At 42.3% G+C, this 17,221-nt stretch overlaps 3 protein-coding genes across 5 annotated transcripts; 1 reads left to right on the top strand and 2 right to left on the bottom strand.

The window, feature by feature from the left end:
• Positions 1-10,708: 10,708 nt before the first annotated feature.
• LOC108011061 (uncharacterized) lies at positions 10,709-11,953 on the bottom strand. Its single transcript, XM_065864935.2, has 2 exons — positions 11,709-11,953; positions 10,709-11,489 (listed from the first exon to the last, which is right to left on the bottom strand). The coding sequence occupies exons 1-2, from the start codon at positions 11,836-11,838 to the stop codon at positions 10,759-10,761; spliced, it is 861 nt and encodes a 286-aa protein (XP_065721007.2). The 5' UTR covers positions 11,839-11,953; the 3' UTR covers positions 10,709-10,758.
• A 290-nt stretch (positions 11,954-12,243) lies between these two features.
• On the top strand, positions 12,244-13,111 carry LOC108011062 (protein PBDC1). Its single transcript, XM_017076125.4, has 3 exons — positions 12,244-12,397; positions 12,450-12,557; positions 12,617-13,111. The coding sequence occupies exons 1-3, from the start codon at positions 12,386-12,388 to the stop codon at positions 12,977-12,979; spliced, it is 483 nt and encodes a 160-aa protein (XP_016931614.2). The 5' UTR covers positions 12,244-12,385; the 3' UTR covers positions 12,980-13,111.
• A 183-nt stretch (positions 13,112-13,294) lies between these two features.
• Positions 13,295-17,182, bottom strand: Hr78 (Hormone-receptor-like in 78). 3 transcript variants are annotated; one of them, XM_065865090.2, is made up of 5 exons: positions 16,977-17,182; positions 16,368-16,455; positions 15,981-16,295; positions 15,054-15,323; positions 13,295-14,809 (listed from the first exon to the last, which is right to left on the bottom strand). In XM_065865090.2, exons 2-5 carry the CDS (start codon positions 16,405-16,407, stop codon positions 13,635-13,637), a joined length of 1,800 nt encoding a protein of 599 aa, XP_065721162.2. In that variant the 5' UTR covers positions 16,408-16,455; positions 16,977-17,182; the 3' UTR covers positions 13,295-13,634. The 3 variants fall into 3 exon arrangements, with proteins under 3 accessions (XP_065721162.2, XP_016925990.4, XP_065721161.2); XM_017070501.4 differs by having other exon boundaries at positions 15,975-16,295; positions 16,368-16,443; positions 16,977-17,181; XM_065865089.2 differs by having other exon boundaries at positions 15,975-16,295; positions 16,977-17,181.
• Between the last annotated feature and the right edge of the window lie 39 nt (positions 17,183-17,221).

Here is a 17,221-nt window from a genome sequence, read left to right on the forward strand (position 1 = left end):
ACATCGATGTTTACGGCGACAATCGATGCATAGAAACGGTGCGATGTTTTTTAAAAACATCGATGCCTGCGAACGTTGTTAAAGTCGCTTATCGATAACAACTTTTTAAACAAGTAAACGTAAAAGAATTCAAATTACTTATTTAATTTTATTATGGTGTGTAAATAAAAAAGTTTCACAACGTAACGTTGGTCAATATTGCAATTCAAATTTCAGGCGCAAAGCTGTTACCGGCCTAGAAAACAAAACTATAATAAATAAAATGAAATCTATTTTACCATGGATTTTGTCCAAGTATTGCATGTTTGGTTGGTTTGGACGGTAACTTTACAATGGTAAATGTCACTGTTTTTTGTCGGATCTTTTCAGGTTTGTACGATTTTAACAGACGCTTAGCAGTCACTTAATTGTTTATTTATGTATTTATATATAGCTAGCTTAACGTTAAAGCTATAGAGTAACTAAATTAAGAGCTCTAGCAGCTAAGGCCTTCAGCTCATCTAAGGTGTGGAATTAACAGCATTTTTATATACATTTAAATTTTAAACTTAAATGTGATGATTATACCCGTTACTCGTAGAGTATAAGGGTATACTAGATTCGTCGGAAAGTATGTAACAGGCAGAAGGAAGCGTTTCCGACCCCATAAAGTATATATATTCCTGATCAGGATCACTAGCCGAGTCGATCTAGCCATGTCCGTCCGTCCGGATGAACGCTGAGATCTCGGAAACTATGAGAGTTACAATACTGGGATTAGGCACGCAGATTCCTGAGATTCCTGCGCAGCGCAAGTTTGTTTCAGTACAGTGCCACGCCCACTCTAACGCCCACAAACCACCCAAAACTGTGGCTCCTACAGTTTTGATGCTAGATAGAAAATTTTAACTGAAATGTATTTTTCTTATCAATACCTATCGATTGACGCAAAAAAAAGTTTGCCACGCCCACTTTAACGCCCACAAACCGCGAAAACCTGTGACGCCCACAATTTTCATGCTAGATAAAAAAATTTAACTGAAATGTATTGGTCTCGTCAATACCTATCGATTGGTCCAAAAAAAAAAATTTGCCACGCCCACTCTAACGCCCATAACGCTTAAATCTGTATACCGCCGGTAGGTGGCGCATTTTAATCTCGCTTTGCTACTTGCATATCTCTATTTAGCTGAGTAACGGGTATCTGATAGTCGAGGTACTCGACTATAGCGTTCTTCCTTGTTTTTATAATGTTGTCGGGGGTTGGGTTTGAGATGGTGTTGATGGGGTTAAGTGATTGGAAGGATTCTGATCAGGGTTGGGATAAGGAAGGGCAGTGTATAATTTTATGTTGGATGTCTATTGGGAAGTGGTGGCAGAATGGGCATGTGTTGGGAAGTGTTCTATCCATGTAATGGGCATTAGTCAGTTTGGTATGTCCTAGTCGTATCCGGTGTATGAGTATTTGTGTTTTCCTATTGGTGTTTGGGGGTATCTGACAGGTGGATTGCGGTGAGGTCAGTAGCATTTGTTTGTACCAAGGCGATACATTGTTGTAGATGTCAGCTTGTTTTGATTGTATGTGCTTTACAAGAAGTGTGAAATGTCGTTAGAGTTGTTGTTTGTGGAGTAGGTATGGGGGTATTTGTGGGCCTCTTTGGCTGCTTTATCGGCGTTTTCATTCCCTGTTATGCAGATGTGGCTGGGGATCTAAATTAGTATAATTTTAGGGAAGTGGTTAGAAACCAGGTTTCTGATGGTTGAGGGATAGTAGGAATGGTTATTGGGGTTGGTAAGGGACTTTAGTGCAGAGAGAGAGTCTGAGCAGATAGCATGTTTGTCTGGTATTTTTAGCGCAATTTTGACAGCTTCGGGTATGGCAGTAAGCTCGCTAGAGCTGGGATATTTACAGTGCCGGTACGGATTTCAGATTTACAACAAGGAAGAACGCTATAGTCGAGTACCTCGACTATCAGATACCCGTTACTCAGCTAAATAGAGATATGCAGGTAGCAAAGCGAGATTAAAATGCGCCACCTACCGGCGGTATACAGATTTAAGCGGTATGGACGTTAAAATTTTTTTTAGGACCAATCGATAGGTATTGACGAGACCAATACATTTCAGTTAAAATTTTTTATCTAGCATAAATCCGAAATCCCATATCTCTATCTTTGATAGTTTCCGAGATATCCACGTTCATATTTACGATTTTTTGAAGTTTGTGGGCGGTTTATGGGCGTTAGGGTGGGCGTGGCAAACTTTTTTTTGATTTAATCGATAGGTATTTATGAGAACATTACATTTCAGTTAAAATTTTTATTCTAGCATCTAAACTGTAGGAGCCACAGTTTTGGGCGGTTTGTGGGCGTTAGAGTGGGCGTGGCACTCTACTGAAACAAACTTGCGCTGCGTAAGAAGCTCAGGAATCTGCACGCCAAATCTCAATAGCCTAGCTCCCACAGTTTCCGAGATCTCAGCGTTCATCCGGACAGACAGACGGACAGACGGACATGGCTAGATTGACTCGGCTAGTGATCCTGATCAAGAATATATATACTTTATGGGGTCGGAAACGCTTCCTTCTGCCTGTTACATACTTTCCGACGAATCTAGTATACCCTTTTACTCTACGAGTAACGGGTATAATTATGTTTACGGCATATGTGTAGGCGTTGGCCTTTTTTCGATTGATAGGGAGGCTCCAGAGTCGGAACACCAATGTCCTATTTCCTGGAAGAGGGAAGAGAGATCGGCAATGGGGTTTTTTCATGAAGTTCGAGACGTAGTTTATGTGTTGAATTATTGAGTGGACACCTACTTTGTCGAAAGCCTTGGAAAAATCCAACGAGATGATAGAGAGGTGGCGCTTTAAGGATAGGGATCTAGTAGCTAGGTGGTCTACATGTAGTAGACTGTCTAGAACTGATTTACCTCTTTTAAATCCGAACTGGTTGTTGTGAATGAGTTTGTTTGTTAGTACAAACCACCACAACCTTTTCGCGATAATTTTGTCCAATATTTTGGCTATGCATGGCTATAAGGATATAGGTCTGTAGGATTTAGGTTCAATTTGTGGTTTACGGGCTTGGAGCCTTTGAGGGAGTTAAGGGCAGATAACATTTCTATATAGGATATGTCGTTCTCAATTTGGTTGGCTGCTTGACACGGAATGTGATTTATTGAGTTATTTAAAAGGAGTTTGTTAGTTCTAAAGGAATCAGAGAAGTTTGTGTCCTTGGCTTCTTGCGACCAGAGGTCCCCGAAGGTGTTGGCTATTTGTGAGCGGCAAGTGTAAGGTCTTGTGTAAGGGGGTTGCATATAGCATGTATATGTTTTGTTGGGTAAAGGCCGCACAATCGTTTTATGTTGGCCCACATTCTCGATGGGTCGGAGTTAGGGTTGATGTCAGAAGTAAAATTGTATAATGATGTTTTTTTTGCTTCTTTAATAGCTCTTCTAAATTTAGCGTTTGCTTTTTTAAATTCTAAAATGTTTATTGTGTTTAATTTTCGTTTTAGGAGTTTAAATTTATTGTTTTTTGTGTTTTTTAGCAATGTAAGTTCTAGATTTCACCAGGGGACAGCGTTTTTAAGGGAAAAGGTTGTGTTTTGTGGAATAGCTGTATGAGCAGGTTGTTTAAGTGTTTTTTTTAATTTGTGCAGCTTATTTATTAACGTTGCTGTTACAAGGTTGTGTAAAGGAGCTGAGTTGTGTAATGGTGTTGGAAAATAGTTTCCAGTCTGCTTTGCTCAGATTTAAGGATGGTTTGGCTCTGGGGAAACCCCAATATGGGTTCCAGCTGTTGAAATCACCTAGGACTATAGTGGGTAGGTTTGTTGGGGAAAAGAAGTTTTGGAGGTTGTTTGTGTAAAATTGTTTGTTGGGAGAGATGTATGTGGATATTAGTGTAAATTTTGTTTTGGAATTAACCAGAATGGCAATAGCTTCAAACTCTGGGATCAGTTGGTGTTGCGTGTGGGAGATTATTATGCACCAGTAGCGTCGTGCCTCCGAAAGCTTTAGTAAAGTGTAAAGTTTACAGGGGTAGGTAGAGATTCAGTGTGAGATATATGGGTTTCTTGTAGGGCAATTATATTTGGGTTATATGTTTGAGGAGTATTTGGAGTTCTTGGTAATTATTCTTGTAGCCTTTTATGTTCCATTGAATTATTTTAAGCATTAATCTAGGTTAGTAAGGGTGATTGGTCTTTCAGTTAATTTCCATATCGCATGAGTCGCTAGAAGCATTCTCAGACGTAGTTGAGTTTTTTTGGTTTTCTTAGTGGTGGTTTTGGTTGCAGCCTTGAGGTTGGCGATCATGCGTTTGGACGTGGTAAGCGGTAGGATTCGTACAGTGTTGGTGGTTGGTGGTTTGGTAGGTTTGGTTAGTTTTAGTTTATCTAAGTTATTATCTGTGTTTATGAGGTCTGCGTATGATGTTGGGGCAGTCCTTGAGGTAGTTGGTCCTTGTTGGGTATGGTTGGGTCCTTTGAGATGTTGAGGTCCTGCGTTTTGTTGTGGTTTAGGGTTTGGATGTGTTTGCTGGTTAGTTTTAGTTATTGATGCGTATGAGTGTGGGGTGGTGACTGAGTAACGAGATCGTAAGATGGAGAGAGCAGTTTTGTTGTCGCATTTTTTTGTAGTCTTAATTGCAGTAAGTTCCCGTTGGGTTCTAAATATGGGGCAACATCTGTTTACAGAGTTGTGAGGATCGTGGGTTTGGTTTTCTTTGCAGTTTACGCAATGTGCGGGTCTTGTGCATTTGTCGTTGGTGTTTGGGTCCAAGTGGTATTCTTGTCCGCAGTTGTAGCACAGTTTGTTGTTTCTGCATGCATTACTGATGTGGTTAAACATAAAGCATTTATTGCATCTAAGGGGCAAGGGAATGTATTCCCTAACATTAGTTTTTTGGTAACCGATCATAATATATTCAGGGAGAGTAAGAATGTTGAGGGTGAGAATTACAAGGCCGGTCTCTGTAAGAGTACCGTTTTGTCTCTTCAGTATTTTCTTCACGTCGCAGACTAGCTGATTAGCTAGTTCTCTTTTAATTATGCTTTCGTCGATTCCTCTAATGTCGTTAGAGTATATGACTCCCTTGGTAAAATTAAGAGAGTTGTGTAGTTGGACGTTGACGGCTATCTCGGCGAAGGCTTTCAGTTGGAATAATCTCTTTGCTTGAAGGTTGGTTTTTGTTTTAATTAGTAGAGTTCCGTTTCGGAGTTTTTTACATTCCTCTACTTCACCGTTGCAGGCAAAGTCAATTTGCTTCTTGATCAAGAACGGTGATACATTGTTTTGATCGAGATTTGGATCTGATCTAGATATGGTGATGTATTTAGGGCCGGGTGTTTCTAGGAGTTCCATGTTATTGCTATGGGTAGTTGGTGGACCCCGGTCGGGTGGGTCCCCCATCTTTCCGTTGCTACGTTTATGGATCGTAGGTTATGCTTGGCACTTGCACTTCTTGGGCTTGCAGTTACCGTTTGGTTTTTCATTGTTGTTTTTTTGTATGTTGGTTTGTAAGATAAGCTTTGGATTTGTAACGATGATAGAAAGGCACGACTGTTCTCTATGAGAGTGAGTTTGTGACTGCACATAACTGTTAAAAAATTCCAATGTTTCGATGTTGCATTGAACCCGCTGGTGTTTTGTCAATTATTTAAGAAAAGAGTTTCAATGGCGTCTATTAACTTTGTTTATTACGAGTTTAACAGAGGATTTTGGATTCTCTCGAGAGGATGTTGTTGCATCGCATCCCGGTAACATTGGGGCGCTCCTCGGGTCCTCTATTGTTGGCGCCTTTTGCAAAATTCAGTGCAGCACTCTGGAAAGAAACCAGAGTGCGCTTAAAAATGGATTTGCGGAAGCTTAATATGTTTAAAAACGACAATATAAATATGCAGGCGGCAATCGCCTACGTCGCTGGTCGCAAGAGGGACCTTCAGAAGGGCTCCTTCTTCATGACCAGCCCCTTTAAATCTATTTTAAATAACCCGCGCCCTTTTTTTTTCGACTTCGACGAACTGCATTTTAAAAAAATATCCACCTGGCGGTTTGAGAGCTGGAAGGCCATGGTGGTGGCCATTGCCACCCTCGACGGGCAGTATATGCGCTTCGTCCACCTCCAATTGGTAAGTTTAAATTTTTGTTTATGTTTTTTTCGGTCTTTGCCTTTGTCTTTGCCGGCCGCGCGCTATTAGAGATGGTTATCGTATATCGTAGATATATCGGCCAGTCCCAGAGCACAGAAATCTACTGCCAAATGTAAAGCAATTTGAAAAAAGGCATTACTTTTTGTAAAATGTAAAATGTTTCGGGCTTTATTTATTATATATATTTATTATATATATTTATTATATTTTATTATTAATTATTAATTATATATATTTATTATACATATATTATTATTTCATTATTTATTATTTTTATTTATTATATATATATTATATTTTCTTATTTATTATTTATTATTTTTATTTATTATTTATTTTTTTTCATAGATGTCTCCAGAGATCAGCAAGTTGGGGAAGGATGAGATAAAGGACGGAGTGAGGGAGGTTTTTTACTTCGCCAAACACAACGGCCTGCAGCACTACCTGGGTGTAGCCGTGTGCGATGGGAACTCGGCCAACCAGGAGGCCACCCAGTGGCTCCTGGAAAAAGGTGTCCCAAGTCTGTATGACCACAGGCACTTGTGCGGGCGCCTTGCTCGGTTGGGGGTGGCAGACGGTATGCTCAGGCACGCATATAGGCATCTTAAATTCCGCAAAGGTACCTATATGCGTGTCCTGGGCGAGATGGCAACAAAAGCCACAACCGCCCTAACATCCAAACCCACGGCGCTCGCGCATTACAAAGAGGAGTTCGGGAGGATGGAGTTTGTGCTGCGGAACATTTACCAGTTGGTGCCAGAGGAGGAGGAGGTGTCCCTAACCAGCTTCAATGCTGACCTCCTGGAGGACATCGGCAAAAAATGGGCTTTCGCGTTGGAGGAGGCGATGGCGGAAGCCCTGTCGGTGTTCCCGGAGGTCAGGGAGGATGAGGAGCTGGCCCTCCTCCTAGTCGGCAGCATGGTGGCGGTGATGGCGGTCACCGAGGACCCGTATCATTTTTAATTATTTATATTTTTAAATAAAATATTTCATAAAATATTAAAAAAAATGTTCTTATTTTTAATTTTATATAATTTTATGTATTTTTATGAAATTTTCTTTACAGGGGCTTATTTTTAATTTTATGTAATATTATCAAATTTACTTTACAGTAAAGTAAAGTCTTTACTTGTAAAATAATAAAAAAATATTGATGAAAATGTAAAGCTTTCGATTATTGATGAAAATGTTAAGTTTTTAACAGAAGGGAACAAGACGACTATAAAGATATAACATTGAACGGTTATTGCGGTAAATTTTTTTTTAATTTCTTAAGAAATACAAGAGAAAGCCGCAAGTGTGTGAAGTTAAACCAAACCATTTATAAATAATACTTTATTATGGATAACAACGAGTTAAATGAGGGTAAGTACAAAATCTTTGTATTTACTTATGGGCATAGCGAACGTACGTTCGTACGCACTTTGTGCAAATAAAATACAGAAAATAAACGTTTGCTTAATTTTTTTTGCTATTCAATAGCATTTTGTTAGCTGTTTGCTCCACGCGCTGGCAGAATCCGCCGCCAACGCACTGGAATCCTGCGCAGGGGTGGCAGCCTGCGCAGCCACAGTGGTATCCTGCGCAGGGGTGGCATCCTGCGCAGGGGTGGTGTCCCAAGGATTTGCGGCGCCACCGCCACTGTGGTATCCTGTGCAGGGGTGGCATCCTGCGCCACCACAACAGCAGCAGGCTCCTGCGCAACAGCAGAGGAGGAGCAGCAGCAGCCTTCTGCGCCACAGGAGGAGCTGGTGTAGGAGCCGGAGGAGGAGCAGCAGCAGCCTCCTGCGCCACAGGAGGAGCCGGCAGCAGCGCCACCTGCGCAGGCTGCTCCCCCGTTGGCACCCCCACGTGTGCCGCGGCCATCAGCAGGGTGTAGGCGTCCTGTCTCTCCTCAGGAGCGGCCAGGGCGCCCATATCCAGCACTGATACGGCCGCGTCTTTCATTGCCTCCCAATGCTGCAGTGGCTCACTGGCCACAAATGCCAACTAAGCATCAAGTGAGTCACTCGACGACGCCGTATCAATGCTGGATGTTCTTGACAAAATGCATTCATGTACACAGAGAGAATTATTCAAGTAATTTGTACTCAAATTGAGTATTTTTGTACTCAAAAATTCAGCATGAACAAAAATTCTCACATTGAGTGCAAAATACTCACTTTCAGTACAAATTTCTCAAAAAATTTGTACTTAAATTGAGTCCGTTTGTGCTCTTTTTTGAACATTTTTCCTCAACATGAGTACAAACTGCACTCATTTTAAGAAATAATTTAGCTTGAATTTTAGAATCGAGTATCCCCTTTTCTCAAACTGAGAAATTTCTAGCGCTAAAAATGAGAAACATGTTCTTGATAGTGAACTTATAAATTCTTAAATGAAGAACTTTTGCACTTAAACCCGCTCCACCCATTCCCAGAAAAAAGGTAAAATATTTTTTTTCATTATATTTTGTAATACAGTTATATATATACAAACATATTATTTTTTATTTAAGTTTATGTTCCATGTTATGGGTTATGATATTATTCCCTTAGCTGTCTGGTCTAGCGAAAAGCAAAGAGGCTGAAAAGAAAACGTTATTGTTAGCAAATATAGTAAATATATATGCATATATAAATATGAAACAATAAAATTAGAATGTTATTAAATGTACATTTAAAACGCATGTATGTATGTATGTACATTATACATAAAAAACTAACAAAACTAGACACGTGCTTCACGCCACTTACAATCACACATATGTACATACATATTGATGTACACGCTTTGGCAATATTTTTGCAGTGTTTGTTTATTGTATCATTATTAAGCACATTATAAATACAGTTAAAATTAAAGAACTTACCCTCGAGGTACGGATGGGTGGCACGAATGTCCAGTTCACTACAAAAGTTTTTTAACTTTGTGTTACGCGCACGTCTTCACTTTGCTAAATCACACGGCAAATGACAGTCACACAAATGCGGCGCGTACCACTTTACACACCCATTAGTGAGAAAGAGACAACCATATACGCAACGAACTAAAGACCGCTCATCTCTCGTCTCGTTCGGAGAACGGAATTCTCTAGAACCAATTATGAGAATTCGCAACTCATTTTTGAGTTTATCGATTACTCATAATGAGAATATTAATTCTCAAGTTTGAAATTGAAGAACACATTTCCTCAAACTTAGAATTTCGTGATCAATTCAAGTTATTTTTCTTAAAATGAGTGCAACTATTCTCAACATGAGCTTTTTCCACAAATTTTGTACTTAAATTGAGTACATCCTCAAAATGAGAATACAAATTCTCAATTTCAGAACGTCATAATTTTCTCTGTGTATGTAAAGTCAGGCGCCACAGCTGCTTTACCCAGTCCCGTACATATTCGTGCCCCTACTGCCCATTAAGCTCTGTGAGCAAGAACCCTAGTGGGCATAGGGCTAAGTGCGAAGAAGACGGGGTCACGGCGTACGTGCCGGATGGCCCACATGCCACCCTGCGGCAACACTGGGCGGAGCTTAACAACGGGGTGATGCAGCCTGCTTCGAGGGAGTCGTCGATGTCCCCCCAGTCGCGGGAGCTCAGCGAGGGGTTAAATGTATTGTTGTAAGTACATTCTGAATTGAAATTGAATTTGATTTAACTTTTATTATAATTTTAATATTATTTTCAGATCCTCTCCCTCAACGGCTGGGGGCACTGAGGCGATCCCGAGCAGGTCACGCCCGACGGTGTGCGGCTTGCGGGTAAGATAAGCATACGCCGGACGGCCATAGTAGCTAACCACATATTTTCTTATTCCTTTAGATGAGCCACTTTAGCATCGCCAGCTCTGGCCGGGATTGACAATGCCAATGGGTCCGGGCATTACCTCCTTCGCTGCCATGGCCAGGGCCATCCTTAAGCTAAGGCGAGCCAACCTGCTGATGAACTACGTGATCAACCTGGCTGGTATCTTCTCCAAGTACAATGACCAATCTTGGACGACTTTCAACCAAGAAGACGGCTTACTGCCATATTTGCCACCTAGCTTATTGAAAAGTTTACCAACGAGATATTTGACCCCTACATCATCGAAGATGTGCTGCTAAACAGGATCTCATGCCTGACCCCTCTGGCTGCGGAGAAGGCGAACCAACACAGCGTTCTGCAGAGCTTGCTGTCACTATTCTGGAACTACATGGATGGCGACGAGATCAAGTTTGTGCTGTGGAAGTTCATCAACGCCTTGCTGGGTACCTTTACGCATTCGATCCAAGGACTGGACTATGAGAAGCATCGCCAGGCGCTGAGCATGTTACATTGCCTATGTCTCCACGAGCAAACCAGAAAGTATCTGCTGGAGGGAATGCTGTTCAAGAAGCACTGGTAAGATTAAGGGATTCAATGGTTTGATGATTTTAACTAACAGTCGTTTAGTCTCGCCTTTTTTCTCTATATCCATACGCTGGAGTTCTACATCATGGAAGAGCTGCTGCCCGACACCATGGCCTGGACAGAGGAAATCGATGGACCCAAGGATAAACATCTGAAGACCCGCTGGTGTTTTGTCAATTATTTAAGAAAAGAGTTTCAAGTGCGTCTATTAACTTTGTTTATTACGAGTTTAATAGAGGATTTTGGATTCTCACAAGAGGATGTTGTTGCATCGCATCCCGGTAACATTGGGGCGCTCCTCGGGTCCGCTGATGTACTTGCCGTACACCTGGTAGAACTCACTCCGCTTCCTGGCGTACATCGATGCCTGCCGGCAGAGGTCGACGTTCACTCGATTCTCCGTCAGATAGAAGCTCGAGTTGATGTGGATATGGCTATGGCTGATGAAAATGCTCTGGCCTGGCTGAGAATTGGCCGATCGAGTGGCCACGTGCGGTGATCCGGACACTGTTTCGGTCATGGAGTCCGATCGCTTCCACAACACTATGGGTTCCTCGGACGGGTGGGGCATCGGAGTCTCTTTTCCGGATTCGGCACTCTCGTAACTACTTGAACTGCTGCTGTTCCGCAGCTCTTGAAGGAGATCACGCATTACCAGGCACTGCGATTTCAGGACACTGAGTTGTTCCTTCAGTTCCTCGTTGTGGTCCATCAGAGAGGGATTCGATGGGTTCGGTTGGCACGGTATCTGCTGCTCCTGGGCAAGTTCCTCGGCTTGGAATGCAGACCCCAAAGGCAGGGCATGGCGACACTTGAGGTAGCTCTTGACCTGCACCTCCGCCAGTTGGAGCACTTTGGATAAGCCCAAGGTCATGGCGAAGATTACCCCGAAGCTCTTTGCGAACTCGTAGGCGCCTCCGGAGGGAATCTGCTCTGAAGGACTGTGGCACAGCTGCGGCTCAAACGTAATCCCAGGGTGCTCTATAAGAAAAGCCTTTAAAAGTGTGCCAAAACCAACTCGCTCTCAATTTATGGATCTTAATATAAGGTATTAATAAACATTTTGCTAATACAGTTAGCCAGAAACTGATCTTATTTTGCCATAACAAGTGCTAGAGCAAAATAGTTTCAGAACTTCCACTCCTTGCACAATTATTTACTTAAATGTACTATAAATTAACTGGCCGGGGACTTTCTCACCTGTGTAGAGTTCCACGCGGAAATCGGAGGAGCCACGCGTCTGAATCTGGACCACGTGCTGGAAGCAGAGCAGGACCCAGGCAACGAAGGCCAGGGCGAATAGAAACAAAAAACTTATGCTTTCGAACATGATTCCCGAATTTTTTGTTGTGTGCTAATAACACGTGTGGTTATAAAAACAACAATCGAGCAGGTCGGGTTTCGTGTGAAAAAGTTTAAAGTGAATGAAAATAAAACTTGACACTTATATCAATGACAATATTCCGTTACTTTTAGTGGGATTGTACTTGATACTTTTTTTTCCCTTTTATTCGATTTTTTTTGAGTTGGGAGCTTAAAGTAAGTTTTCTCCTCATTATTATTTTTATGTTGGTTAGCGTCAGCACTAAAATAATTCCTAATAACTTTGTTTCTTCGAAAATGTATGTTTAAGGTATGTTTTCTCGTCCTGTTAAACTTCAATTAGGTTTAAAAAGCGGTTATACGAACTTGATATCGATATTAGGAGCCGTTATTGGTCGAACCTATCGGCTAGTGTGACCGCAGCATTACAGTGCTCAAATTCCCATATTTTGTAAAGAGAGCGATGTGCCCGTAACACCACAAAAACCAGAAACAAAACGTGATTTTTTTAATTTAATTTTTTGGAAGGAATTTAGCTGCTTTGGCCAAATAAAATGGAGATGATGGTATGGGGTCCGGTGAATGCGAAAGACCTGACCTAATTAACGTTTATTTTAGCAAGGAGCCTCCCTGCTGTCGCGACCGGCAGATGAATTTGGCAACGACTCACTGGTGGAGGAAATGTGGGCCTCCAAAGCTCTGGAGCATGCCGAGGTTCATTTCAACGTGAGTTTGTGTAGTGCAGGGGAATATCCATTAACAACAAAACCTTCCGTTCCCTGCAGCTGATCACCAGCGTTCATCCCTCCCAGCTGAAGCTCACGCCCTACGACGACCAGATATATGCCACCTTCCGGCAGGATTTCCCAGATCTTCAGGTGGGCCGGCTCAGCGATGACATCCTCAAATCCGCCGTGGAGAAGCTTAAGTGGCGCCAGTTCGCCGAGAAGTTCAACAAGTTGGACGACTATTCGTATGGGACCCTGATGCGTGCCGATGCCAGCAAGGAATTCTCTCCGGACAACTCGATCTTCGTGTTCCGGGTGCAGTTCCTCGCCATCGAGATTGCCCGGAATCGGGAGGGACTCAACGATGAAGTTCACAAGAAGCACAAGCCGACCAGGAAGATCCCAGAGGAGGCCCAGTAGTTCCTCGCCTTTGCTTAGGTTAAGTTGTAAAGACTAAATGCATTTTTAGGTGGTGTTCGTTTAGCTTCTACTGAAAAATCAAATTATTTTTATAAAAATAATACAAATACATGATAATATAAAGAAAATGGAGCCCTTTCTTGCAGTATGAGTTGTTTTGGTACGAATTTCCATCCTGAGTTTATATTTAACCAGCAGCGCATGCAAATTTTTACATAAAAATTATGGAGTAATAAAATATTATTGTAAGTTTTTGTCTTTCTTGACAAAATAAAGAAGTTCAATAATAAAAAGCTGCATTCCAAAGATAGTGAATAACTTATCAGAACATTTATTTCAATAAAATAAAAGAAATATAAAAACATGATCAATTATCTTAATATTAGTACTTATAAGATCAGTAAGATCTACCAATTTCAAACACTGGAAAAAAGGCATTCGTATTTATAGGGAAATCGATTCCGTTTAATATGTGAACAACAAAAAACCCAAGGTTTTCAGTAAGAATATTGTCTGCTAAATGTATATATTAAATATATATATTTAATGGGGATTTTCCTAATTGCTACGTGTATTGCCCGCACTTGGTCCATCATCAGTCTTGCTTTTGGGCGGCCCGGCTTTATTGCCTGCCTCCGATTCTCCTCATTACCACTTATAGTCCACTGGTATTGCTGGTCATCAGGATGAATGGAATAAGTGCATCCATCTGCATTTGACCCACCAAGTTCGCAAAGAACAGCTCCTCCATGGCGTCCGCATCCAGGCTGCTCAGTGGAAGAATTCGAGCCACCAAAACATTAAAGCGCTCTTCACCGCCTCCAATACCTCCCTGCCGTCTCAAACTGGACAAAGCGTAGAGTTGGACTCTTCGGACATATCCTCGCAACGACCGCTCCTTGCGCTGCTGCAAGAGGGAGGGATTTAACAGCAATATTAATCGCAGTAGGCCAAACTCCAGATCCGTGACCTCCAGCGACTGGAGCTCCTGGACAAAGTCGTGCAAAGTCCTGGTCAGATTGGCCATCTTCGAGATCTTGAGCGGTTCGATCTTATCGATATCCGCCAGTTGGCGAGTGCTCTGTATAAACTGCCCGATAATGGTGGGCACCGACAGCTGTCCCTGACACTGAGCTAAAGCTATAGCCATCAAAGCTGGCCAGGCTCCCCTTAGAAGCTTAACTTGACTATGGGCGTCCAAATGATCGAAAACGGGAACCTTTCGAAGGGTATGGATGGTAAGGAAGATAATCCTCGAGCCCGTTTCGCACACATAATGGATATTCAAATACGAGTGAACCAAAGTCGGCGGTTGAACATGAAAAGCACACTGCACATCGGTGAGAAGATCCTGTTCAAAGACGGCCTCATTGACCACAAAATCGCCGGTGCCGCTTCGATTACCACCGCACTCAAAGTCCAGATCCATGTGCTCCAGTTCAGTATCGGCGGCATCCTCGGTGCCACTGTCCTCCGCCTCTGAATCGCATTCGGGCTTGACACTCAGATTGCCACTCCTCTCGAGCTGGTTTTGGATGGGCTGCAGAATCTGCAGTCCCCTGTGGATCACCCGCATGTCCAGCGAACTCTGGATAAGGCCCATTGTCGAGGTGGTGGGCAGCGTGGTGGGTGCCTCTCCCGCATTAAAGTTAAGGTGCTGCGAGTTGTTATTGCTGGCGCTGTTGGCCAGCAGCTGCAGGCACAGCGTGCTACTGTTGTCCATTGAGTCGTCCTCTTCATCCTCGGGATCTGCCTTTGTAATATCCGGAGAATAACTGCCGCTCTGCTGCTGCTGTTGCTGTTGTTGCTGCTGCTGTTGGGTGGCAAACACTGGAAAATAAAATCGAGGTGGTTAGGGTAGCAATAAAATGTAAATAGAAAGGAGGGTTTACTAGGGATTTTAAATACGGTTTTTATCTATCTTCTTTATTTTCTAAACGAAGGTTTTAAAACTGGGAGTTTAGAACCTACTTTAAGCTTACTATGAATAAATTATGTAAATAAAACACGCATATAAAATACAATAGAAGTCCACTGACAATTATGTATGGATTTATACACAAGTTACACTTACTTAATGTCTGCGTTAGTTCCGCGAAATTCAGACCCATTGGGAATAGATTCTCATTCAAATTGAAGGGCGTTGCTGGCGTGCTATGCACGGGGGGCGTGGCCGCGGCCTCGGCCTTGACATTGTGCCCCTTGCCACGCGCCTGCTGATAGCCGGACTTGCCGGAGAGGTAGGTTGAGGAACTGCCTCCCCCACCGGAAGTGGATGAGCCACCCGCTGCGGCGATGATCCCCTCCTTTCTGTCGACAATCGGTTTCCTCTCGTGCTGCACAGCTGTGAATCGAAGTTGCGGAGAACGGAAAGCAATTAAATAGAGCAAGAAGTATAATCAAGATGCGGTTTGATGATTTTCCAGGCGAGGTGATGGTGGTGGTGAGTAAGTGGGTGAGTCGGTTATTGTGTGTGCTGGTGGGGAATCTTTTGTGCCCCCGCAGCTGCAGGTTTCAGATGGTGAACAAGTAATTGCAGTGGATATTCATGTAAGAGAAGCTAACGTTGGCAATGCAATTAGTTTTGTGTGATGGGCATGAGGTAAATTTAACTGGTCCTAACTGTTTAACCCTTTTACATATTTTTTATTGACACATACTCAGATTTAATTGTAAGAAGTATCTAATTGGTAATTTAAAACAAATATTGTTGTTTGAAATTACAACAGTCTTTTAAACCTCATAGGAAAGCCACCAAAAAACTTTGAATAAAAAATTTAAAATGTTTGTCGGATAAAAGCGTTTTTGTAAAATAAAACCGTTTGAAAACTAAGATAACAAATCGTTATATGTAAAACCAGTGACGATTAACTTCTTTAATTGAACATCCCCTGAACTCTTGGATTCGCTGCTGCTATAGCCTGCTGAAGCACGTAAACTCTGGCTACGCCAGAGATTGGAAATAGCTTGAGACGACGACTTAAACGAAAATTACAATCACTTCGCATGCCGCTGGCCAGGCACTTCTGCAGCCTGCAGAACTGGCACCGATTTCGGTGGTGTTTGGTGACCTCGCAGTTCATGGCCCCGCGACACTGGTAACCCAGCTGCTTCCGGATCGAGCGTTTGAAGAAGCCCTTGCAGCCCTCGCAGCTGATCGCCCCGTAGTGCCTCCCTGAGGCCCGATCCCCGCAGACCAGGCACAGCTCCACGCTCAACGTGGCGGATGCTCCGGCTCCCATTCCCACGCCGCCTCCTCCGAGCGGTGTGCCTCCAGACGTTCCGCCTCCTCCCATCAAGGGCATCGCTCGGCTTTCTAAAAGGTCAGAGGCCAATGGCAGTGTCAGAATGGGTTCCAAGGTGCAATGACTCGGGTGACTGGACTCACCTTCGCTTTTGATGAACGCCTCAACCTTAACGCCGTCCATTGTCGCTACAACAGCCGGCAAAACAATAGTCGTTAGCTGCAAAAATTACTGACAACCAAAACATGTTAGTCTTTTACATTTATTTAATGGATTTTTTATGAGGTATTAACATAAACTAGAGATACGATTAGGTGTGAAAAACTTTTTCACATACAGCTTTCAGAAATACTTGATGGTTACATTTTGTTTTTAAAATGTCATAATTATTTTCGGCAATTATTTTTATGACAAATGTTGAATGAGACATAATTTATTAAGAAAACTATGAATTTATTATCTTCTATCATTAACATGATAAATAAAAAATTAAAAAATATCTAATGATCATTATTAAATTTTGTTGTTACACCCCGTGCAATAAAAATTTCAAGTTATTTAACAAAATTTCAAGAAACTAGTCCTAGCTGTTCCTCAAAAAATTATAGATTGAAAATATTGGTGTCTAATTAATTACTTTCACTGCTACTCTTTTGAACTCAATTGTAGGTGCTGCTACGTTAGCTATTTTAATAGAACCCGTTTCGGCTGCATCTGTGTTGGTGTGATGTGAATGAAGTGGTCTTGCTTACCTGGCTCTCTGAAAATTCTTACTGGACTAATGCTATCACCATTCTTGCACCTATAAAGTAACACTTGTTTGAGGCACTTGTTTCTTTGTATGTTATTCACAATTAATTTCACTATTTTCAGGCACTTGTGGCCTTTTTGGAACCTTTTCACGGCAGAAAAATCTCCTTGTTCCAATTGGCTTCTTAGTAGTGTGACCGCAGAAGGTCTATTTCAATACGCCACCCTCCTCTATATACTAATAAAA

The sequence above is a fragment of the Drosophila suzukii genome, chromosome 3, assembly GCF_043229965.1.
Source record: "Drosophila suzukii chromosome 3, CBGP_Dsuzu_IsoJpt1.0, whole genome shotgun sequence".
NCBI classification, from domain to species: Eukaryota; Metazoa; Arthropoda; class Insecta; order Diptera; family Drosophilidae; genus Drosophila; species Drosophila suzukii.